The 24738-nt window shown below is 35.0% G+C and overlaps 4 protein-coding genes across 5 annotated transcripts; 3 read left to right on the top strand and 1 right to left on the bottom strand.

Annotated features, from left to right (window-relative positions):
- LOC141659548 (large ribosomal subunit protein uL18-like) lies at positions 1-3508 on the top strand. The gene is made up of 9 exons (XM_074466467.1): positions 1-136; positions 853-922; positions 1024-1115; positions 1335-1461; positions 1906-1985; positions 2084-2200; positions 2675-2809; positions 2889-3058; positions 3169-3508. Exons 1-9 carry the CDS (start codon positions 134-136, stop codon positions 3278-3280), a joined length of 906 nt encoding a protein of 301 aa, XP_074322568.1. The 5' UTR covers positions 1-133; the 3' UTR covers positions 3281-3508.
- A 742-nt stretch (positions 3509-4250) lies between these two features.
- Positions 4251-7133, top strand: LOC141723323 (fructokinase-2-like). Of its 2 annotated transcripts, none has more exons than XM_074525117.1 (4): positions 4251-4759; positions 5502-5867; positions 6490-6606; positions 6683-7133. In XM_074525117.1, exons 1-4 carry the CDS (start codon positions 4367-4369, stop codon positions 6911-6913), a joined length of 1107 nt encoding a protein of 368 aa, XP_074381218.1. In that variant the 5' UTR covers positions 4251-4366; the 3' UTR covers positions 6914-7133. The 2 variants fall into 2 exon arrangements, with proteins under 2 accessions (XP_074381218.1, XP_074381219.1); XM_074525118.1 differs by having other exon boundaries at positions 4257-4759; positions 5502-5831; positions 6683-7130.
- A 922-nt stretch (positions 7134-8055) lies between these two features.
- LOC141659547 (fructokinase-2-like) lies at positions 8056-11207 on the top strand. Its single transcript, XM_074466466.1, has 4 exons — positions 8056-8551; positions 9387-9716; positions 10592-10708; positions 10824-11207. The coding sequence occupies exons 1-4, from the start codon at positions 8162-8164 to the stop codon at positions 10947-10949; spliced, it is 963 nt and encodes a 320-aa protein (XP_074322567.1). The 5' UTR covers positions 8056-8161; the 3' UTR covers positions 10950-11207.
- A 159-nt stretch (positions 11208-11366) lies between these two features.
- Positions 11367-17236, bottom strand: LOC141659546 (putative transcription factor PosF21). Its single transcript, XM_074466465.1, has 5 exons — positions 17085-17236; positions 15803-16595; positions 13152-13284; positions 12776-12860; positions 11367-12183 (listed from the first exon to the last, which is right to left on the bottom strand). Exons 2-5 carry the CDS (start codon positions 16498-16500, stop codon positions 11783-11785), a joined length of 1317 nt encoding a protein of 438 aa, XP_074322566.1. The 5' UTR covers positions 16501-16595; positions 17085-17236; the 3' UTR covers positions 11367-11782.
- Between the last annotated feature and the right edge of the window lie 7502 nt (positions 17237-24738).

Genomic DNA, 24738 nt, shown 5'->3' with positions numbered 1-24738 from the left:
TGTAAGCAGAAACAGCCCATTAGATCTTCTCTTTACAAAGGCCCAATTCAGCAGGCATAAATTCACACACATCACCTTCGCTAAAACCCTAGCTTCGCCGCCTCTCTCTAGTCTCAACCCTAACTTGGCAACAATGGTGATCTCTCTCTCTCTCTCTCTCTCTCCCTCTCTCTCCCCCTCTCTCCCCCTCTCTCTCTCCCTCTCTCTCTTCAAATTTCTCATTTGTTTCTGTTAATTCATCTGATATGTATACATTTTTCAATTGTATCTACACATTTAATTGTAAAAATTCAATTTTATGTTTTTTTTTATTTCCAGTGCTAAAATTTGTGATTGTTAGATTTGTTGCATTTTTCGAGATTTCGTGTAGTGTGAATTTAGAGTTTTTGTTAATATGTAGTGTTTTTAGCTGGATTTGATGTATGCCTGTGACACTTGTACGTCTTAATTTGTTTATGTATCTGGTCATGTAGCATTTCTCGAGATTGCGGTTAATTTTAATTCGGAGATTTTGTTGATATCTAGTGTTTTTAGCTGAATTTGAAGCATGCCTGAGTTGTGCATCTTAAGTTTATGTATCTGGTTGTATAGCATATCTCGAGATTGCGGGTAATCCTAATTTAGAGTTTTAGTTGATATGTAGTGTTTTTAGTTGGATTTGAAGCATGCCTGTGACATATACGTAATGCGTAGTTTTTCTTAACTAGTTTATGTATCCTGTTTTGTTAATTAGTTTATGTGTCCGGTTATGTTGCATTTCTCGGTATTGCGTGTAATTTAGGTTCAGAGTTTTGGCTGATATATAGTGTTAGCTGGATTTGAAGTATGCTTATGTTAATATTGGTCATTCAGGTGTTTGTGAAAGCTAACAAACCGAGGGCTTACTTCAAGAGGTTTCAGGTTAAGTTTAAGAGAAGGCGAGGTAAATGTTGAGATGTTTTATTTGTATTGGTTTATAAATTTGGTTCAAGTAGGTTTTGGTATATCTTTAAATGTTTTTACTGATGGACTGTGTTTTTGTAGAGGGAAAAACTGATTACCGTGCCAGGATTCGCTTGATCAATCAGGACAAGAACAAGTACAACACTCCCAAGTACCGCTTTGTTGTGCGATTTGTATCCTTAAGGCCGTTTTTATGAATTGTAGTCATATGATCAATTGTTTTCCCCGTAAGTTGCAATTACATGCTGTCTTCATCCAAGTTTTCAGTTAATTGCGTCTTGTCGATTGTTGATGTGTTTGCAAATTACAAACAATAATTTTTTTTCCATCACTCTCAAAATGTTAGCATAGCTTGTTTAATTGTATGAGTTCAACCTTAATAGAACTTCTAGACCAACAAGGATATCACTGCGCAAATCATCTCTGCTACCATAGCTGGGGATATGGTGCTTGCAGCTGCTTATTCACACGAGCTTCCTCGATACGGGCTTGAAGTTGGGCTTACAAATTATGCTGCAGGTATAAAAGCAATTTCATTATGGTTTATTATTTATTTCCGTTAACAATTATTATTTGCAAACTGAAGGAAACAAACTAGGGAACTTGTTTAAGGTAGGGAAACAATATTTGAGTACCGGGTAAAGTAGAGGTAGACTGACATTGGCATGTAGTTATGCGTAGTACCAGGTCAAGAACTTCTATAAGATTCACATAGCTGACAATAGAATACAACAGCTGGAGGCAGGGAGATCAGTAGATTGACACTTAGTAATGAGATGCAGCAGTAATACAGTTGTACTTGTAGATGAACTATCTTAATTTTGATGATAGTTTCAGCATGGTGATATAATATCTATATATATATATATATATATATGCGGAACTGGCCAATGAATACTACTATCTGTTAATTTTTATACGCTGTCAACTAAGACATTAATGTGCCATTGAACTATTTATCAGCTTACTGCACGGGACTTCTCTTAGCCCGACGTGTTTTGAAAAAGCTTGAAATGGATGATGAGTACGAGGGCAATGTTGAGGTGACACATTTACTCTTCATTAATAGTATCTGAAGAATATTCACTGCTGTTAATCTGTAAATTACAATATCTTCTTTCTTTTTAAATCTATCTTTCAGGCAACTGGAGAGGATTATTCAGTTGAACCTGCAGAAAGCCGAAGACCTTTCCGGGCTCTACTTGATGTTGGCCTTTTGAGGACTACTACAGGCAATCGTGTATTTGGCGCTCTAAAGGTATGTAATGGAATATAATTAAGCATTAGCTGTAATTGTATTTTAGCTCATGCTCTGTCTTTTTTCACAGTAATATTACATTTCGTGATACGGTATATTTGTATCTATGTACCTTTTTTATCTTTCGTAGAACATTGGTATTAATTAAAATTTCCGAAAATGCTACTGAAATACAACAAACTTTCTTGATGCTCTCACAAGTTATGTTGTGTATTAAATTGATTTAAGTGGTTTCAGTTAGGTGTATACTTTGTTGTTTTTACCCCAGTTTTTTGTGGTGAAATATTATTGTCTTGGCCGAAGGAGTCCTAATCACTATTTGCTTACATGTACTAAATGCCAGCATGTAACTTGTGTGTGACTTGTGTCTCAATTAGAAAGTGTAGGTCTGGTGCACAAGTAACATGGTATTGGTTAGCATGTAAGTGCTTGTTTGTGCATATGTACTAGAACTTATTTAGCTGTTAATTGTAGGGTGCTTTGGATGGTGGCCTTGACATTCCTCACAGTGAAAAACGGTTTGCTGGCTACTCAAAGGATTCTAAACAGCTTGATGCTGAGGTTCACCACAAGTATATCTATGGTGGCCATGTTGCCGCATACATGAGGGTTAGGGTCATTCATTCTGGTCAATTTTAATGTACTTACACTATCGTTGGTTAATATATATTTTTTATTTTCTTTGCAGACACTAATTGAAGATGAGCCAGAGAAGTATCAAACTCACTTCTCATTATATGCCAAGAAAGGAATTGATGCAGATAATATTGAAGAGCTTTACAAGAAAGTTCATGCAGCAATTCGTGCAGATCCAACAGTTAAGAAGTCAGAGAAACAGCAACCCAAGGAGCACAAGAGGTATGCGAGCTAACAAGCAGTTCAAAGCATTATTGATAATTGTTATTTTTTAGTATTGCTGTTATCTTTCTTGTTTTATGTTTACCATACAATGTGAATGTATGGTTCAGGTACAACTTGAAGAAACTTACTTATGATGAAAGGAAGAACAAGTTGATTGAGCGCTTGAATGCCCTTAATAATGCTGCCGGAGCTGACGATGATGACGAGGAGGATGATTAGATATATCAGTGCATGTTGTCGTGATATCTTTTGCAGTTACCCCTGTAGTTCAGTACCATTTGGTTTTGTTCAGTTCCCTGAATTTTGCACATTAAGTAATGTTGATGTTACAAGGATTATGGACCTTGATGGGTATTATGGATCTCATCTTTCATTCCAAACAAGCAAAGAGTTATGCTGCTACAATCAATATTCTCTTTTGGGTTATGTTTATTTAATGTTCTTTTATTTGGTGGGTTTTTAGTAACTGTCTATCTTAGAGGAATAGAGGGTTTCTATGGAATCTTTTTTTATTATATTTGGAGTATGTGTAGGTGTTGGTATGAAGTGTTGGTTACTATGAAATTTAAGCTAAGCTTTCATTAGTTTTTATTGCTTATTAGTTTTTATACGAGTGTGATGAAGCCCTGATCGCAGAATCAGCACATTTTTATGTATGGAATAATAGGAAGATTTTGCGTACATGAATGTTGTAGCGTATCTTGATTTGGTTTTCACTAAAATATTATTAAGCATGATAAAAAAATGAATCTACCTTTTTAAGCAAATTTACAAGTTCATTAATGAATTAAGTTTATCCTTTTAGACATGAAAGTAAGTGGGCTGCCATTGTCGGTGGGTAAGAGTATACAAGCAGTATTCCGAATGGAAAATGCTTGGTGTACAAAATAATGTCAAAATTTTGTAAGTAATGTCATGTTGTGTGTTTTAATTAGAATGACTCCTGTATTTATATCAACAAAACCAATTAAACCTCGCATCAAATATCATGTCATTATGTATAAATATTTTGTATACCTAGCACTACTCATTCCGAATTAATTAAGATACGCGAAAACTAACTCAGGATTAAAAAAAGTTCACATCAATATATAACTACCTAAATCCTTATCACTTGTGTAATGCACATACGACATTATTTGTTTAACACCAAATTTAATTATTTATGTTCAATGTTAGTTTAACTTTATCCATATTAATCAGCCGCTTCTCTCTCTTTATCTATACTTCCACATTCATCATATCTCCATAATTCTCTGCACACTCTTTCTCTCTAACAATATTCACACAACTTTCGTCGCAGTTATGGGAGGCACTCGTGATCTGATCGTGAGCTTCGGGGAAATGCTGATCGACTTTGTTCCCACCGTCTCGGGTGTCTCATTAGCCAAGGCACCAGGGTTTCTCAAGGCTCCAGGAGGTGCACCTGCAAATGTAGCTATCGCAGTTTCTAAACTCGGTGGAAATGCGGCGTTTGTTGGAAAACTCGGAGACGACGAGTTCGGGCACATGCTTGCTGGTATACTGAAGAAGAATGGTGTTATTGTAGACGGAATCTTGTTTGATCAGGGCGCGAGGACTGCATTAGCGTTTGTGACATTGCGGGCTGATGGGGAGCGCGAGTTCATGTTTTATCGGAATCCGAGTGCTGATATGTTGTTGACGGAACACGAATTAAATCTTAAGCTTATTCGATCCGTATGTTCTTTTCTTGAATTTTATTCGTCTTTAATTGTTGTCATATTATCGGTATATGCTATCTTAAATTCACGCATCCACGCATCACGTAACCCCTTTTTATTTCCATTTTGTTCAACATATGTACAGTCGTAAAAGTTTATCACTAGTCATTTGATACTAATCCTGAAATTAACTTTAAAATCACTAGTTATTTGATACTGATCCCCACTTTAGCATCTTTTACTAATTCCGATTTTTTCATAAAATTTTGGATAATTTTCGGATTTTTGTTACATAAATGTAGTGAATAGTTTCCTTGATCATAATTGTTGTCATAATTATCGGTACATGCTATCTTAAATTCACGCATCACGCAACCCTTTTTTATCTTCATTTTTTCAACATATGTAGAGTCGTAAAAGTTTATCACTAATCGTTTGATACTAATCCTGAAATGAACTTTAAAATTTCAACATGTTACGAAAAGAATATTATATATATATATATATATATTTCAGACTACGTAGATTTGACCGTCTATAAAAACTCCGAGTAGAGGGTCAAATGGATGGTGGACTCTAAACAGAAATATTACCGTTTTACGTTCTTCATAGTAAATTTAGAGAAAGTAGTATCTTTTACTAATTCCGATTTTTTTCATAAAATTTTGGATAATTTTCGAGTTTTTGTTACATAAATGTAGTGAATAGTTTTCTTGATCATAAATTGGTTAGTCTAATGAAGGGCCTCTTTTGAGCAGGCTAAAGTTTTTCATTACGGATCCATTAGTTTGATTGTGGAGCCATGTAGATCAGCACATATGAAGGCAATGGAGGTCGCAAAGGAAGCGGGTGCCTTACTCTCGTATGACCCTAACCTTCGGCTACCATTGTGGCCATCCGCTGACGAGGCTCGTGAGAAGATCATGAGCATATGGGACAAGGCTGATGTGATCAAGGTTAGCGATAACGAGCTTGAGTTTCTTACTGGGAAGGAAGTAAGTGATGAGTCCGCTTTGTCTCTCTGGCATCCTAAGTTGAAGCTTCTTTTGGTCACTCTTGGCGAGAAAGGATGCAGTTACTATACCAAGGTACACTATTACAGACAGCAACATAGGTATACCAAGGTACACTATTACAGACAGCAACATAGGTTTTTCGCTGAAAATCAGCTAAAAAACTGTTTAGTAAAACTGAAAAGGTTTTTCGGAAAAATGTTTTTGACGTAAAAGCTGTTGTTAAAAAAAGTATGGCCCTCATACTTTTTGAAAACGCTGTTTTTCAATTTTTGTAGGAAGCAGATGATGATTTCGCAATCAAACCTCATTAAAAACATTATTTTTTTAATTTTTTACATTAAACTTATACTCCCTCCGTCCCTCCCAATTGTTATCGTTTCTGGGGGAGTGTCCGCCACACATTTTAAGATTAAGAGAAAGTATAGTTCTTTAACTTTTTTAAAAAAAATTATTTTTCTGAATAAAAATTCAAACATTCTATTTTTATTCAGAAAAAAGAAAATTTAAAAAAATATATATAGAACTACACTTTCTATTTATCTTAAAATGTGTGCCGAACAGTCTCCTAGAAACGATAACAATTGGGAGAGACGGAGGGAGTATAAATTAAAAATATTATCAACTAGTCATCTGATTTTTTCAACAACACTTTTTTTTAAAAGCACATCAATTTTTAACAGCAATCCCAGACGTATCCAAGTTTTTTCTGATATTTGCATCTGGTTTGCAGAAATTCCGCGGAAATGTTCCAGGTTTCCAAGTCAATACTGTGGATACAACAGGCGCTGGAGACTCATTCATCGGTGCCCTCCTCTGTAAACTAGTTAAGGATGATGCCATACTCACGGTAAGAACTAAGAACTCCTCTCAGAAACAAGATTTGCTTGCGCCAACAAACGACTCACTTCATTAAAATTCTGCAGAATGAAGCAAAACTGAAGGAAGCGCTTAAATTTGCGTGTGCCTGTGGAGCCATCACAACGACAAAAAAAGGCGCGATACCTGCACTGCCCACAATCTGTGATGTCCAGGGGCTGATCTCCAGCAACAGAACGGAGAAAATCAAAACAAGCGGGTGGCAGAAGCTGATTACAACTCCGAAACAGCACTTGATCAGTTCAATGTGCCCTGGTTGTTACAATGTCAGCAATTAGTATTACATTGTTAGAGTAGAATTGCTCAGGTCGGATTAGTCACACACCAGTTGACTTGCCTAGCTAGGAATAAAATTTGTAACTATTTGGTTCCGAATAAATGACTCTCTGGAATTCTTGCGGATCAATATTTTCCCCCTGTATTTGTTAAGTAACCAACTCTCCCGAAATTTTAAGCTGATAGAAAAACATTCTTTAGTTGGATCATATACTATAGTCAACAATTTCTGCAATCCTGCAACAAAAATAACAATTTGATTTGAGAGACCTTATATATATGAAACAATAATAATTGGAAAAATCGAAGTATAAAAGAATAATTCGTTTGTTATATATAACCCCAAGATTATATAAGAATATTATATGTAAAAGGTCTCGGGTTCCATTTTAACTTATCTCGAAATTTAGTAAGCCAGAATATTTTTTTAAAAAAAACTATTTAGATTATGAGAATAAATTCCCGAGTTTATCCCAGGAAACTTGGCCTACCTCCATCCCTAGAGGAGCCGTATGAGGCGGAAGCTCCACGGGTCAATTATATATGTGCTAATGAAATAAAATAACTAGAAATTTTGTAATAAGGAAAGTGTATAATATTTTAATTTGATCTACATACATATCTCCTGAGATAATCTCAAGAACTTTATTCTCTTAGATTATATTCCCTCTGTCCCAATTTATCTGTCTTGTTTGACTTTTAATGGTCAAATTGACTCAAATTTGACCGTAAATAAAAACTCATTCTTTCATTATTTTCAAAAATTAAAATATACATATAAAAGTAGATTAAACATACTTTCTAATGATATAAATTTTATAACTATTTTCGATATTATACTATGCGAAATTTTTTTGTCAAAGTTAAGTCAATTTGACCGCCAAAAGTCAAATAATACAGATAAATTGAGACGGAGAGAGTATATATTAATTTTAGAATAATCGAAAATCAAAGCCATAATCGAAACTGTTTTAGAATATGTACCGGTATGCTTGATTGATTAATTATTAATTCTAGGGTAATCGAAACTCAAAGCCATGATAACTTTTCCTATGCTAATTAGTTATCCTACATAAATAGAAAACCTTGATTAGTTAAAACACTTTACCGATTCTAATTAGTTATTATCCTATAGAAAACCTTGTTTAGTTAAAACTTTATAGTACTACTTAAACACACAAGTACACAACTCCACGTCCATCTTCTCCTCATATATCATATTCACAAATCTAAACGTACAAACACTAACAATGAGTACTAATGATTTGATCGTGAGCTTCGGCGAGATGCTGATCGACTTTGTCCCGACCGTCTCGGGCGTCTCATTGGCCGAGGCACCGGGATTTCTTAAGGCTCCTGGGGGTGCCCCGGCCAATGTAGCGATCGCGGTGACTAAACTAGGTGGAAAAGCCGCGTTTGTTGGAAAACTCGGAGACGATGAGTTCGGCCGCATGCTTGCGGGAATATTGAAGGAGAATGGCGTTTGTGTTGACGGGATCAAGTTTGATCAGGGTGCGAGGACTGCGTTAGCGTTTGTTACGTTACGTGCAGATGGAGAACGGGAGTTCATGTTTTATCGGAATCCTAGTGCCGATATGTTGTTGAGGGCCGATGAATTGAATCATAAGATTATTAGATCGGTACGTTGTTCGTGTTTTTGTTCCTAAATTTTAGACCAATTCTGTTATTAGTTTATTCTACATAAATAGATTCCGTAACTTTTCTCCTGATTTGTATAATCTAAATTACTTTCGGAAATCGGTCGGATTTCAGATTCCGTAACTTTTCTCCTGATTTTGTCATTATTAGGAATCGTAACATATATTGTATTCGAAAATCATGCATGTAGCATGCTACTATTATCATAACTCTTGATTTTGCCGAATCATAACCATGCTGTTATATTTGAGAATCATGCATGTAACATGCTACTATTATCATATTGTCAAATTTTGCCGCACTTTTAATTATATAATCTAATATTTAATCATAAACGTATTTAATTATACGGAACAGACTAAACAACTTAGGCGGAAGCTCAAGCTAACTATAAAAAATTAGTATTAATTTTTTTATTCTTAGTTACAAGATATATTTTTTCTTTATAAATACTACTCCATCCGTCCCTAAAAACATTTCCTCTTTGTGTTGGACACGTTTGTCAATGCACACTTTTGATCGTTAATATCTTTAAATTCGTATTAGTATTAAATATAAAAATTTCACTGTATTAAAGTACTGATAAATACGAATCCAACGAGATCACTCATGACTATGTTTGATATTATAGATTAGACGTAAATTAGAAGTCAATCGTTTACCGTAAACAGTACCGAAAGTTAAAAGAGAAAACGTATATTGGGACGGAGGGAGTACTATACTAATATTAGTAGTCTTCTTAAGTTTTCTAAATGAAGGATTTCTGTTATAATATGAACTGGTTAGTCTAATGGAATGCCTTTGTTGAATGCACAGGCTAAAGTTTTTCATTATGGATCTATTAGCTTGATTGTGGAGCCATGCAGATCAGCACATTTGAAGGCAATGGAGGTGGCAAAGGAAGCCGGTGCTTTACTCTCATATGACCCTAATCTTCGGATACCATTGTGGCCATCCGAGAAGGAGGCGCGAGAAAAGATTATGAGCATATGGGAGAAGGCTGATGTGATCAAGGTCAGCGACAACGAGCTTGAGTTTCTTACTGGAAAGGAAGTAAGCGACGAGGCAGCTCTGTCCCTGCGCCATCCTAACTTGAAGCTTCTTCTGGTGACCCTAGGCGAGAAAGGATGCAATTATTATACTCAGGTATGTACTTAAACTTCAGCATATGAACTGTAAACAGGGTTTGTTTAGAGTGCATTCTAGAATAGTCTAGTCCAGCTTAAAATGTGAGCTTTCCATGTGTCTAGTTTGAAGGAGAGGGCTTCATGTAGGGCTGTAATTCGAGTTCGAGTGAGCTCGCCCGACTCGAACTCGTTTAAGTGGGCGCGACTCGGCTCGTTTATTTAAACGAGCCGAGTTCGGGCAGAAATTCCGGCTCGTTTAATTACTCGAGCCGAGTTTGGGTAGAGTTTAGGCTCGATTAAGTGTAAAATTAAACGAGGGCTCGTTTAGCTAAACGAGCTGGTTCGGCTCGACTCGACTCAACTCGTGAAATTAAACTAGTCAAGTCCGGGGAGAGGTTTAGGCTCGATTAGTTAAACGAGCCGGCTCAGCTCGACTCGATTAATCTCGGCTCGAATTACTCCCGGCTCAAAACTCGGCTCGCTCGGCCCGAATTACAGGTACGATTGTGCAACTAATTTGTTCTGTTAAGTGGCTATTTTTAAGCTTTGATTCAGCTTACCTTGTCAGTTTTTTCGAGCATAGTCCCACAAGAATCAGAGTATAACAATGTTTTCGTGTTTCAAGTTTCTCTGTGAGGTTATGCATTGGATGTTACCTGCAAAGTTCTTGTAAATTTTAGCTCAAGATAAGGGATTCATGAGTCTGTGACCATAACAATCAGCTTCTTTTTTAAGTTTGTGTTCTCAGAGGGAGATTTTTGGGTGGAAAAATCGATCTTTATTAACTTTCTTAATAGACTAACAGTAGAATCTGACATTAGTGAAAGTATTGTTTGCTCCAAACATTCAATCTTAATGAATACATTAGGCCTGATGCCTTCACCTTGTTTGCAGACTTTTCACGGGCATATTGCTGGTTTCCACGTGAAAACTATCGATACAACAGGCGCTGGAGACTCGTTCATCGGTTCTCTCTTGTGTAAACTAGTCAAGGATGCTTCCATACTCAAGGTAGATCAAAACTCTCCCCACAACACTAGCATCACTTTCTTCTTTAGCAATTACAGTTGCCATCAATTCACTCAGTATAGTAACAATGTACTTGATAAATGGGAATGATTTGCAGGATGAAGCAAAGTTGAAAGAAGTACTTAAATACGCATGTGCTTGTGGAGCAATCACCACCACCAAGAAAGGCGCAATCCCTGCCCTGCCTACCGATTCTGAAGTCCAGGCACTCCTTAAATCTTAATGGCACGATTCAATAAAAGAAGAAGAAGAAACACGCTTTATTTTTGTATTTCCACTTTAATCCATGTTCATATCAAGTACTCTATTTGTCGTCTCAGTTTCTAGGTTTCGTGGAATTTTTGTTAGGGATTTGAATAAAGTGGAGTTTCCGATTTCTTGAATCGTACTTATATTTATGTGCTTTTGAGGATTGGTGCTTGTAATAACAAACACATTTTGTTTTTCGTGTTGGTTCCTGTATCCAGTTTGACACATATAGTCTCGCAAATACTGATATACTGTGCCCTTGATATATGCAAAACTATTCTCTCACACTTGCTTCCTAGGAAATTCAAGTAATAATTAGTAAAAAAAAGGACGTATAACCAGGCTAATTAGGTCTTACTTTACATAATTATATACTCAGCAGAACATAAACTCCACTAAAACAAATTTAGATAAAAAAACTTGAATAAGAGTATGTTCCAGAGCTTCAGCCAATGTCCCAAAAAACAAACAATAAAAGAATGGTATCAACCACAGTAACAACAGGCAAAGATAAACTACATGAATGTTATCAACACAAGGAATAACTCTAGAGTTGGCCATAAAACCTAAGGTCAATAAAACTAATGACATAGCAAGAAGGGCAGAACAGACTACAGGATGACTTCGGGATGTAAACATTACACTACCAACAAATTGATTTTTAACCCAAATTTTGACTACCTAGAACACACACTTAACATGCATGGTATCTAAAATGAATCACGAAACAAAAAATTATCAATCCCATACTGTCATGCAAGTATGCAACCAATATATGTTATGACTTAACTAATCCTTAATGCCTATCTATTCCTTGGACATAGGCGTGCTGATGTCTTGAGAACTCCCTCCCAAGTTTCCAGATGATGTTGCCCCTTCCATTTTCATGTCTCCGCCTTGAGACACGTGTTGTTCCCGTTGCTGCTGCGGTAAAGGTTGTTGCTGCTGCGGCAGAGGTGATTGCTGCTGCTGCTGAAACTGCTGAAGTAGGTGCCGTTGCTGAAATTGATTCTGTTGCTTCTGAGAATGGAGCTGGAGCTGTTGAAACTGCTGAGCAGTTAGCATTGATTGCATAGCCTGGTTGTTAGGGTAATATTGTTGATTGACTCCATATGGAGGATAGTTCATCATAGGACCCCCATTTACAATGTTTTGGCCAGTTAATAGTTTAAGATGCTGGATTTCTTCCTTGAGAGCATCATTCAATGCTGTTAATAGAAAAACAGAAACATAGCATCACATTCTGACTATGTAGGGGTTAAAACGTAACACTTTTAAAGTTCTATTGCATTATCTATGCAAAATTAAATCGATATGCAGAAAATTATTGCACTCTACACATCAGCACATCCAACACCATAAAAGAGATAATAATTTGAAATCAGTCAGGGAACCAGAAGAAAATTTATCATTTTAAAGACCATTACTCCTTGTAAATACGCAGTGAGTTACGGATCTAAAATAATAGTAAATTTTGATCAAAAGAGGGGAACACACCACTGGCAGGATTGCAAGCAACTAACATCACTAATTTAAGAACATGAGATATAAATTCACTTCTAATCTGTTTACTCCGCCTTGCATTCTTATAGAAACTACATTCACGTCCATGGACACACTCGGCCTTTTACCTAAATTAAGGAAAAACAACTTTTGTCCCGGTAACAAGATTAATTTTTTTGAATCAGTTTGGGCTTCTACCTTTTTCAATCACAACATACTATTAATACTAGTTGGTGGTTGCAGTTTGAAATTATTGGAATATTTATAGATCGATCAGATCTGAAATCAGACTCTTACCATCTTGCAAGTGAACCTGTTGTTCCGTTGTCTGCAGCCGCAGTTTTAGTTCACTATTCTCAACTGTCAGACCATTTGTATCTCTCTGGGCAACAAATACAGAAAAAATAATTTAAATTAGAAGCATGTCTTCATCTGTATGTCTGACATATAATAAGCATACCTAGAAGAATTATTGCAGGAACAAACAAGGGTCCCACTATACCTAAATGTATGCTAATCTTAAGTTATCAACAAGTAAATAAGCAGGGTCTGGAATCACCAACGAGCCACAGAGGCTTGATCAAATTATTTAACTTTTGGGTAATACTACCAAATGAGTACCACAGGCACGGGGCACACAGTTTCCATGTAAGTAAGAAATTTTGGAAAGTACCTGCAACAGGGTCAATTGAGCAGCCAAAGATGTTGCCTCAGTTTGCAGGGCCTGAACCTTCCTCTCAAGTTCAGCTATGTACCTCATTTTCCTCTCTTTGGACCTTGCCGCGGACTGCCTGTTTGCCCATATCCTATTTCAATGCCAATCAATAACTATACCCCGTAAGTTACACGTAACCAAACAAGGATGCCAGATGTGATATAAAAGCTAGACAGATACACATACAAAACAAAGGTAAAACAAATAGATATAGAAGACCTTAACAAATTAGAAAGAATAAACTACAAAGCAGAAGCATTTCATAATAAGACATCAGGTACATTCTTCAACCACTGCTACAATTCCAATACTATGAAATTTTCGTTTCGGCAACCCCACGTGTATCGAACACTTGGACACCACACATAAGATCCTTTCACTGAAAATAGGACTCGTTGACCATTTGAATGTAAGAGAGTATCTTGGGGATGTAACAAGAAAACAAGAGGTAAAAATAGAATCGGAAAAGAGGGTATTGATAATAGAAACCCAATATAATAGGGTTTTTTTTAAAAAATCTGTAAACATGTCTTGTACGATATTCATGTTTATTTGGGATCCAATGTACATATTTATTAAAAACTTGTGATGTGTAACATGTGTCACTGTCCCTGTGTCCAAAACAAGAACAGGGTACTGATCACCACATTTTAACAACATGAAAATCTAACACTCAGAACCGTGTCGTGTCAAACACTTCCTAACTTATAGTCTAGACATGGAGAGAAATAACAAAGATCCGTCATGATGTAACCACAGAAGCGGACTATTATAGACAGACATAATTTATAATGTGATCAAAGCAATACTGAAGACCTGATTCTTCAGGCAAGTAAAACATTTGGACAAGTATAGAATCTTGCTGACTAGATCAGCTAAAATCATAGTAGCAAGGTCAAATAAAGCAGATTGGTTAGTAATTAAAAGATCAGTACACACAGTAATTAGTACCCATCATTGCATCTCTCATTTGATCTTTCTTTCTATCTCTTTCTAGTCTCTTTTAATTCTTATTTTCCTTTCTTTATGGGCCATTCATTGATTTAAAGCTCTACCTATTTCTTTAACATACTTTTCACCCCTCATAATCAAAGTTATAATAGTAATTTTTAAGGTTGCGAGTACACCACATAGTAAGGAATATAATCGGAAAATATTATACATAACTAATAAGCATTTTAGTGAAAAGGTGTTCGCTAAACAGCAGGTTGATAGTTTTCTAATTCTGATATCACCGGATGAAGGTCTCTCTTAGATGAGCCATTAAATAACCAAATACTGGAATATTATAAACCCTAAAACTGGAGAAAGACGATTCATATAATTCTATTTATACTATAATAGTGCATTACTATATAGTGCATTACGTATTATTCAATCTGTCATCAGTTTTTAAACTAAATGATTAAATGCTATTTAACATGAATGAAACATGCATCTATGAAGATAACTATGGATCGCATATATTTATACTACTCGTGGCCTAAAGACCATCTCCATTACCTGACCTTTTCTGAAATTATTAAAACACTACACTAGGGCATTATACTTATTTCTTCAGATGGGTATGGAATGTGTATTACCTCGTCCGCGATCAGGGGCATGTACAGGAAGGGGATTTCAGACAACTACTATTAATATAAACACTCAAAGAGACCCAAAATTTTAACCGCCAAGACAATTATCCAAAAGAATCGTGTTTCAATTACAAAGCCAAGCCCACTAATTGGGCCTAGCTCTACTTTTGAAAGACAGCTATAATTACTAAAAGACATTAGCGGACAGTGATTATAAATACTATACTCTAGAGTAGGTTTGTCTTTCAAACTCCAGAGTTTTGTTTGCAGTTCTGAAATGGTTTCATGTCTTTTTTCCTACACTCCTACATTATCAATTTATCAACCACCACAACCATCAGTAACTCATTACAAGTATCACCGTCCAAAAATGCAACCGCAATTGCTGGTATTGTTATATTTCATTCTTGTATAAACTTTCCTTTAAGAAAAATTAAAAAACATTGATAATTATGCAAAAGCAAGGTCAACATACTACCAATCTAATGTGTTGTAGAATTTTCACCATTATTTTACTCTTTATCTTTTCTTTTGCCTCTTCTGTTGTCAACACTTTACCTTCTACACTGTTATACACTTGGCGCCTCCAAATATTGTACTCTCCTTTACTTTAATAATCAGCATGTACTTTCTCTCTATAGGCCACCCATAAAGGTTTTGTTTTACTTATTCTAAATATTCCTATATTCCCTTCTTAAAAACTTGATTCAATCTCTAAAATTTAAGTTTGAATACCATTTATTTAGAATTATCACAGACGATAGCTGTCTTAAATTTTATGACTTTCATATACTTTCTCCTTATTGAATATTAATGCATCATGCGTCGGAAATTTCTCCTCTCTTGTCTCTTCACACTTAGTTTAAAGCACTTGCACCAACTCCACCTTTTACTGATCTACCAATTCGTAGTTACCTTGTTGTAAAAAAGAAAATAAACTGTTGGCAACATGTTTGCAAAGATACAAAAATCCTCTACGGCACAAAAAGCATAAAGAATTAGGTGAAATATCATTTTCAATCCGAAATATACCTCTTAGCACGCTTTGGGTCAACAAGAGCAAGCTCAGCAAGCTTAGCAGCAGACATTGATTTCTTAGCTTCAATAGAAGACGTGTCTTCTGTACCCGAAATGAGCATTTCTTGTTTAATTGTACTAGACCCGTCCATAGACTGGCTATGTTGATGTCTGATCCTTGGCCTGTCAGCAGAGGCAAAAACCACATTTTCAGTTGAAGGAGCAGCTGGTCCCGTAGCTGGTGCATTTTTCGATGGCTGTCCTGATGCAGATGACTGTTCACCCACTTGGAAGGAAGATGTTGCCGAAGTATTAAACTTATCCATGTCAAGATACATTGTAAACAAATCTTCCTCGGTATCATCTGAAAATGAAGGTCCATCCAAAGCACCCACAACACCAAGATCACTATCAAAGCTAAGGTCATCTGGTAGTGTAAGAATTTCCGAGTGTGCTCGTCTATGGCCCCGATTTTTAGGTGGGTTATCAGGCATTTGGCTTATATCATAGCTGAAATGATTAGTATCAGACGACAATCCATGACCCAAACGACCCGCTTCTACAAGACTATCAGGTGGCAATGGAGGCAATACATTTGAACCCGTTGCCTCAGTTTTCACATTGAGAGCACTGCCAGAAGGCCGAAAAGGCGAAAACCTACCTGAAGGAGGCAGTAACCCTCCACCTACATTTACAGCTCTATCCTTCTCCATTTACCAAATTTCACCACTACGAAAATCTTTAAACACAGTACTAAATAAACCAATCCCGCTAAAAATCCTTACAGCTCCGAATCAGATCACACTTCCTGTAACAGATTACTCCGAATTAGCATTTTACAACAATTAAGTAAATCAAACACAACCATTATCTCCTTTAAACCAAAACAAATGTCCCAAATGCTTTTTCTTCACTCACACTACTTCATTAAATTAATTCCTTCCGAGAAATTCTTATATAATTTCTAACTAAACTACGCTCATTGCTTATCTCCTTACTTTCGATATCTCGATTCACGTAAATTCACATCAAACCCTAATCCCTCTTCCTACAATTCATAAAAACCCTATAGTAATTTGACCACAATTAAGCCACAACCACCAATTAGAACTCGAAAAAACACGAAACAAAACGCAACCACAACACTACATACAATCAATTGATACTAAACACAAAACAAACACAAACATTTCACAATTACACAAAAAGAGAATGTAAAACAACAAAGATCTGCAGCTCAATCAACTTAAATAAATAAATAAAATGAGAGAATGAGAAGAAGAGAATTGATTATAACCTTTTAGATTAGATCTCTTGTAAAGGGCGAGAACAAATCAACAGCGCTAATTATTAATGTGTGTGTGATTTGTATGTGTATTAGTGTATATCATCACATGGGGGCGAGAATGAAAGAGAAGCTTCTGACATACGAGACACAAGACGCGGATGTCTTAATTCGGTGTCCTAAATTATATGGGAATCTATTATTCGGTTCACCGAAAAAAATACAAGTCATTTTAATTTTTTTACGCGTATTTTAAAATTAATAAAAATGATCACTTCACCGGTTATTTTTTAAAGTTTCTTTTTTTAAATAGAAGTATGTATATTAAATTTAATTCAAGAAAATAAATTTGGGTGTTTTTAAAAAATATCCAAGTCTTAAAATATTTTTGCAAATATGCTGTCATTTAAAAAAAACAAAAATACTTTTTAATTTGCAAAATACTATTTTTCAATTTTTTGGCAAATATACGGTTTTTGACAACTGAAATCAACTGAATGCAAATTTTGATGAGTTTATGCAACTAAATGCAACCTCAAATGCGGCCAAAAAACTTTTTGTTAATGACTTTTGGTTTGTCTATTGTGTGCACATGGACACATGCTAAAAAGTGTAATTGATGAGTTGTAAAAATTTTATTGGTAGAAAATTTTGTGTATGCAGGGATCCATCATTATTAATGAGCTATCCCCCAATATTAAGTGAACACTTCATCAAACACTAATTCTTAGTATGTGCCCATGTGCACACAATAGAAAAATCCAATGACATTTATATATCTTAAAATATGCGTAAAAAGTTAAAGGAACTTGTATTTGGGACGGAAGGAGTAAACTAGAGTGACTAAAATCAGTGATAACTTATACTCCCTCCGTCCCGTCCAATTCTTTACACTTTCCTTTTTGGAATGTCACACCAATTCTTTACATTAACTAAATTAGTCAAATTTATATATTATAATAATGTCATATGACATTATTTTATTACAACCACTTACTAATTACTCAACTTATCTCGCATAATCAGTTCTCTCCCCCAAACCTACTTTCATCACTTACTTTTCTCTATCATCAAATACGCCGCTCAATCTTTTTTTTCTTCTTTTTTCTAGGTAAATCAATCTTCTTCTTCCTTGTTCTTCTCTCTCAAATTAACTACGATATTCAATTAGCCTTTATAATGGAATCCCAAATTATCCAAGATTTAGCACCGAGCATGCAATATGACTCCGAAATTCAGCCCTCTCCTCCGATAAATCTCAAAGAAATCGTCGATGCTTATCTCGAGTATGATAAATTTAAAGACTTAGTTGTTGAAGACACTCTGGATAGAGTAAAATCGGTGGAGACCCAGCAGATGCGGATGAAACCAAATAAATCAGTTTTCGAAGATCCAGCGAAATTAGTTTTCGAGGACACTCCAGATTGCGTTTAACTGACAAGCCAATGTCCTAATATTTGTTCTAAGATGAAGAGTAATTTGTCGTACCTTTTCTAAATCCAAAACATACCTTTTATTTCCACCTTTGTATTTTCTATCAACATTATGAAGCACTCCATCTTTGATTGCTTTATGCACAATTATCCATATTTTAGATATTGTTACTCTACTAACACCATAATGAACTCCAAGTTGTTTGATTACTCCTCTTTTAAGTTTATTATTGCCGAAACTTAGTGATAAGTCATGGGTAATCTGATTTTTTTCCGAAACTTTCAACCTTATGTGCTTTGCAGAAACAACATGGGAAGTTGAGTTAAAATATGCCATCTTCCTAAACAAGACAAAGTTGCTGCTGGATTTTTGTTGGGATTGTATAAAGTGCACATGTAGACTAGTACTTTCGTAAATAGCATGTATATGGATGTTAGCAATTGTAATATAAATGAGTTGTACTGATGAAACTTATTTAGGCGGGCTGCTTGGTTTAGGCGGGACCTGTAGTTTTGTTTCCCCCCAAACTGCTAATTTGTGTACTTATATTCCTTTAAATTTTCCACTTAAATGTTTTATCAACATTATTTAATCAATATATTGGTCTCCGTGCCCAACTCATTTGATAACAAATGGTTGGGATGGAGGGATCAAATGGGCTAGGATAGAGGAAGTATCACTTAAGTTTTTGCGCTTATCACGTGCACATGCATGGAACAGGAAAATCGATCTACTTATTAATTATTATTAGCTTTTATAATAAAATAATATCAAAATATTAATAAAAAGATTACTCATTCCTCCTTTATCTACCTTGCATGATATTATTACTTTTCATACTTGAATTTAGGTATACAAAATTTAAAATGATATAATTGTATTATAAGTATAATTTTATATTTATTACATAAATTAGTTATATATCATTTTATATATAGATTTTGCATTTTTCCTATTTATTATAGAGTTAATTGATTTTGTTTTTTAATAAAGTACATTTTTGAAAGTAACCCCACTCACTCATTTTATATTACTCTTAAATTTAACTATTAATTTTAGATCTTACACATATGCAAACTTTAAATGTGTCTTAGTAAGCAAGAATGCTACTGAACTCTTAGCGTTCATAGTTATTGACAATTCGTGGGAATCTTTTTTGGTGGAAAATTTTGTGTCTTTATTTATGATATTTTTTTGTTTCCTTTTCATTGTTAACTAACTCTATAACTCGTGCAATACACGGATATACTCTAGATTTTGTTAACTGAAATTATTTTTGGTGTAATTGTTGACGATATATTTATGTTGTTACCTAATCGATGAATAATTTATTTGTTTATGCATATGAGCACGAGTTATTCGCAGGAAATAATAAATCATGTTAGCGTATATTTTTTGCCACTTCAAATGGTGTTTGTAATATGTTAATGTTTAGTAAGTAAAACAAGTCTAGGTGATTACGTGTGTCTGATGTATATCAATCAATCTAAATATAAAATAATTATTAATTTATTTTTAGTTATTTAATGTGTTTATGTGTTATAAATATGATTGATAAATCATACTATAAATGCAATTGACGTCAATATTATAAGTTTACTCACGGAATGACATATGATCTTGTTCGTCCCGATAACTTTCTATTTTGCGATGTTTAAACAGATTGTTAACATTTCCTAAAATAACATATTGTCTTTAAAATGGCTCCAAAATTTACCCTCGATTTCTTAATTTTTCTTCAAAATAATTCATTATTTTAATCTATGTGTCTAACAACGATTTTAACAAGTTATGAGACAGTGGGAGTATATTATATATATCATAGAATGATTAATAGTGAAGTGTAATATGTACATATATGTATAAATAGTTTATTTGATTTTTTATTTCATTGAATTTAATATAATATTTCGCCATTTCATTATGTTGGAGGACGGGTTTTGATTGATGACAAATAAAAATATACGAGTATGTATGTGTGTGTATGTCTCGATATTAATTTATATATACGTATATATTTATTGTATGTATGTAATTATATATGTATGTACATATTAATAACACGAGATTATATATTGATTACACGAGATTATACTTGGAACCCGGGGAGTTTCCAAGTATTGAATGCGCTGGATAAATTAATATATCTGGTCCACTACCACTTCCTTCGGAGTTAAGTCTTTATTGCGTTCCTTGTCGCCTAAAACCATGCCTATTACAATAATGAGGAACTTCTTATTTGAAGAACTTGCATCTGATTGTCATAATTTCTCTTCATAGCGATGTTTGTTAGAAACGCAATATGTAAAGCATTCTTTGGAGATGACGATTTTAATTCTCTAAACACATAGATACATAAGTACCTTGTGAGGACCAATTAGTCTTGAACACAAGTGCAACAATTAAAATTCGAAACTCACAAATTCTATAATTAAATACAAACGAAATTCTAGTTATTATTCCATAACAAGGACAATTTACTTTCGATGTAAGAATGATGAAGATCGACTACTTCGTGAAGTACACTTTATCCCAACCTTATTATTACAGTTTGCAAATTACCAGAGATCAAGTTGAAATGATTACAATCTTCCATTAAAACTCATCAAAGTTTATTTACAATCGTTTTGTTTATATACTGAAAAATGTAGAAATGTACAGAGAGAGAGATTCTAAGTGAGTGACTCAGAGGGAAGAAAAAACTAACTTTTATACACACAAAATAAATAACAAACTCTCCAGCTGGCAGAAAGGTGGAACCAGCTGGATATGCTGATGTCAGATGTTATGCTGATGTGAGCACATTGGATGTAGAATGATCATAATGATCAACACCCCCCCCCCCCTCAAGCTTGGTGTTGAAACGAGACCAAGCTTGGATTTCAAAGAATGAAACGCAGGAGAAGGTAAAGGTTTTGTAAACAAGTCAGCAAGCTGTTGGTCATAGGGTATATAAGAGAGTTGTAACAGACCCTCCATAACCCGATCACGAGTAAAGTGACAGTCAATGTCAATATGCTTTGTGCGTTCATGAAACACAGGATTGCGGGCAATATGCATAGCAGACTGATTATCACAATACAATGTGACAGGTTGAAGATCGGAAAAGCCAAGTTCATTGAGCAAACGAACCATCCAAGTAACTTCTGAGGCTGTTGCAGCCATAGCACGGTATTCGACCTCAGAAGAAGATTTAAAAACAGTAGACTGTTTCTTTGATTTCCAACTAATAGGAGAGGAACCAAGAAGTAACAGATAACCAGATACTGATCTCCTAGTATTAGGGCAAGCAGCCCAATCAGAGTCAGAATATGCCTTGGGAACAAGAGAATCTCTGCCATTAAGTAGAATTCATTGACCAGCAGTGGACGCTACATACTGTAATACATGTTGCAGAGCCTCAAAATGTTGTATTCTAGGAGCTTGCATAAATTGACTTAGCGTCTGAACAGAGAATGCTAAATCAAGCCTGGAATTTGTCAGAAAATTCAATTTTCCAACCAAGGTCCTGTAAAAAGAAGGATCAGAATAAAGCTGGCCAGAATCATTGTTGAGTTTAAGATGAAGAGGTAAAAGAGTAGTGGTAGATTTAAATTTGGTAATGCCGGAATCATGAAGCAGTTCCTTAGTAAATTTGGCTTGTGTCAGAGTAATTCCATCAGCAACATAACCAACCTCAAAACCTAAGAAGTAATTCAAATAACCAAGATCTTTAATTCCAAAAACAGTTTGAAGATGAGACTTGAGATGCTGAATACATGAGATATCAGAACCCGTGATGATCATATCATCAACATAAACAGCAACAATAGTTATATCAGAATTAGTTCTTTTGATGAAAAGTGAATAATCATTCTTGGACTGAACGAAACCTTGACAAAGCAATTCATGTAAAAGTTTTGCAAACCATTCCCTACTGGCTTGTTTCAGGCCATAAATGGATTTCTTCAACCGACAGACTTTGTGGAAGGGATTAGGAATACCCGGTGGCATCTTCATATAAACTTCTTCATGTAATTCACTATGAAGAAAAGCATTGTTAACATCTAGCTGAAAAAGTTTCCAACTTTTGCTAGCAGCTACAGACAAAATACTCCTGATTGTAGCCATCTTTACCACATGAGAAAAAGTTTCTTGATAATCAATACCGTATTTTTCAGTGAACCCCTTTGCCACCAATCTGGCCCTTACCCTCTCAATGGATCCATCAACTTTTAATTTTGTTTTAAAAACCCATTTACAACCTATTGCCTTTTTTTCTTTTGGTAGTTCAACAATATCACATGTATTGTTTGACTGAAGAGCTGTAAGCTCTACATTCATAGCATGAACCCAACCAGAATCTTGAGAAGCCTCTTCATAAGAACGTGGCTCAGTTAAACTAGAAGTGTGTGTAAGAAAAGCTTTACGAGCTGATGGAAGAAAATCAAAAGTGACAAGATTACATAAGTAATCATTTAAGTGGGATGGTTTCTGAATAGTTCTTATACTTCTCCTAAGAGATGGTTGAAGGTGAATGGCATGTGAATGATCAGATGATGCATTAGAAGTATGAGAATCAGAAGATTGAAATTCTGAATGATCAACAGACTGATTAACATTCTCATCAGAATGATCAAAAATAGGTGAATTTTGAGAAGTAACAAAGACATCTGGAATGTCATAAAACTGAGAAACATCACAAGTAGTATGAGTTGGTAAGAAAAACTGTAAAGGCTTTATTGGAGAATCTGTAGATGTCATATGAAAAGGAAAATTCTTTTCATGAAAGACCACATCTCTGGATATTATTATTTTATTGGTAACAAGATCAAGAATTTTGTAAGCTTTTTGAGCAGGTGGATAACCAAGAAATACATAAGGATGAGCTCTAGCGGAAAGTTTGGATCTATGTTGTTTTGATGTGGAACCAAAACATAAACAACCAAAGCATTTGAGATAAGAGTAATCAGGTTTGTCCTTAAACAATCTCTCATATGGAGTGACATTGTTAAGAGATTTGATGGGCATTCTGTTAATCAGGAAAGCTGCACATAGTACACAATGTCCCCAATATTTGACAGGAAGTTTTGATTGAAAGAATAAAGCCCTTGTAGTTTCCATTAAATGTTTATGTTTTCGTTCGACCACTCCATTTTGTTGGGGTGTGTTAGAGCAACTAGTCTGATGCAATATACCATATTTGCTGTACAAAAATAGTATTCTACCATAGCATAATTCCATAGCATTATCAGTTCGAATCACTCGTACTGAAGTTTTGAATTGGTTTTGAACAAAATGAAGAAAAGTAAACAAAATGTTGACTGAATCAAGTTTAGATTTCATCAAATGAATTCATGTGGCTCTACTGAAATCATCAACTATAGTAATAAAATATTTGCAACCATCATGTGTGGGCGTATTGTATGGACCCCATACATCAACATGTAAGAGTTCAAAAATATGATTTGATTTTATAGAACTGGAGGAAAAAGGCATTCTATGCTGTCGTGCAGCTGGACAAATAGTACAAATGCATTCAGAAGATAAAGATTTTACATCAACATCAGGATTGACAATTTTGAGTTTAGCATAAGGCATATGGCCTAGTCTAAGATGCAACAATTTTGCATCTGTAGTATTACTAGAAGTGAAAGGTACAATTGTATTAACAAAAGTAGAAGAAGATGGTAAACAATCTGCTGAAGAAACAGAAGTTGCCTTGCAAAAAGAGTGTGGAAGCAAATGATCAGCAGCAAAATAAAGACCTTGCAGTTGTTTACCAAGAAGTAGAGGCTTCATTGAATGCCCCTGGACAGAGCAAGTATCAGGTGTGAAACAGACAGATAACTGATTGTCTTTGCATAATTTGTGAATAGATATAAGATTGAAATGAAAAGAAGGAACAAATAGAACATTATGCAAAATGATGGAATGATTTAACTTCACAGTACCAGTATGAGTGATTTTAACCTTAGTGCCATTAGGAATTGTAATACTATTTTCAGTAGATAAAACACTATAGGTGTCAAACAAAGCAAGAGAATAACACATATGTTCCGAGGCTCCACTATCAAGAACCCAGTTATTGCTAAAGACTGTAGAAAACAGGCAAAAAGTACCTGCCAAAAGTGCATTCCCTGTGAATTCAGTATCCTGTGGAGCATCCTTTTTCTGATTCAGTAAGTTCATTAGTTGATTGAATTGATCAACAGTAATTTGTGCAGAACCAGAACCTGAGTCAGATTGATGA

Source organism: Apium graveolens, chromosome 5 (assembly GCF_009905375.1).
Source record: "Apium graveolens cultivar Ventura chromosome 5, ASM990537v1, whole genome shotgun sequence".
Lineage (NCBI taxonomy): Eukaryota > Viridiplantae > Streptophyta > Magnoliopsida > Apiales > Apiaceae > Apium > Apium graveolens.
The sequence above is the reverse complement of the archived record's forward strand: the minus strand, read 5'-3'. Positions and strand labels throughout refer to the sequence as shown.

What these genes read in the sequence shown, in the direction of transcription:
- LOC141659548 (XM_074466467.1), top strand. An exon ending in GTGTATTTGGCGCTCTAAAG is followed by an intron (nt 2,201 to 2,674) that starts GTATGTAATGGA and finishes TGTTAATTGTAG; the next exon opens with GGTGCTTTGGATGGTGGCCT. An exon ending in ATGTTGCCGCATACATGAGG is followed by an intron (nt 2,810 to 2,888) that starts GTTAGGGTCATT and finishes TTTTCTTTGCAG; the next exon opens with ACACTAATTGAAGATGAGCC.
- LOC141723323 (XM_074525117.1), top strand. Translation starts at nt 4,367, where the DNA reads ATGGGAGGCACTCGTGATCTGATCGTGAGCTTCGGGGAAATGCTGATC. An exon ending in ATCTTAAGCTTATTCGATCC is followed by an intron (nt 4,760 to 5,501) that starts GTATGTTCTTTT and finishes TCTTTTGAGCAG; the next exon opens with GCTAAAGTTTTTCATTACGG. An exon ending in AGCAACATAGGTATACCAAG is followed by an intron (nt 5,868 to 6,489) that starts GTACACTATTAC and finishes TCTGGTTTGCAG; the next exon opens with AAATTCCGCGGAAATGTTCC.
- LOC141659547 (XM_074466466.1), top strand. Translation starts at nt 8,162, where the DNA reads ATGAGTACTAATGATTTGATCGTGAGCTTCGGCGAGATGCTGATCGAC. An exon ending in ATCATAAGATTATTAGATCG is followed by an intron (nt 8,552 to 9,386) that starts GTACGTTGTTCG and finishes TTGAATGCACAG; the next exon opens with GCTAAAGTTTTTCATTATGG. An exon ending in AGGATGCTTCCATACTCAAG is followed by an intron (nt 10,709 to 10,823) that starts GTAGATCAAAAC and finishes AATGATTTGCAG; the next exon opens with GATGAAGCAAAGTTGAAAGA.
- LOC141659546 (XM_074466465.1), bottom strand. Translation starts at nt 16,500, where the DNA reads ATGGAGAAGGATAGAGCTGTAAATGTAGGTGGAGGGTTACTGCCTCCT. An exon ending in CTCAATTGACCCTGTTGCAG is followed by an intron (nt 12,861 to 13,151) that starts GTACTTTCCAAA and finishes TTTGTTGCCCAG; the next exon opens with AGAGATACAAATGGTCTGAC. An exon ending in ACAGGTTCACTTGCAAGATG is followed by an intron (nt 12,184 to 12,775) that starts GTAAGAGTCTGA and finishes TTCTATTAACAG; the next exon opens with CATTGAATGATGCTCTCAAG.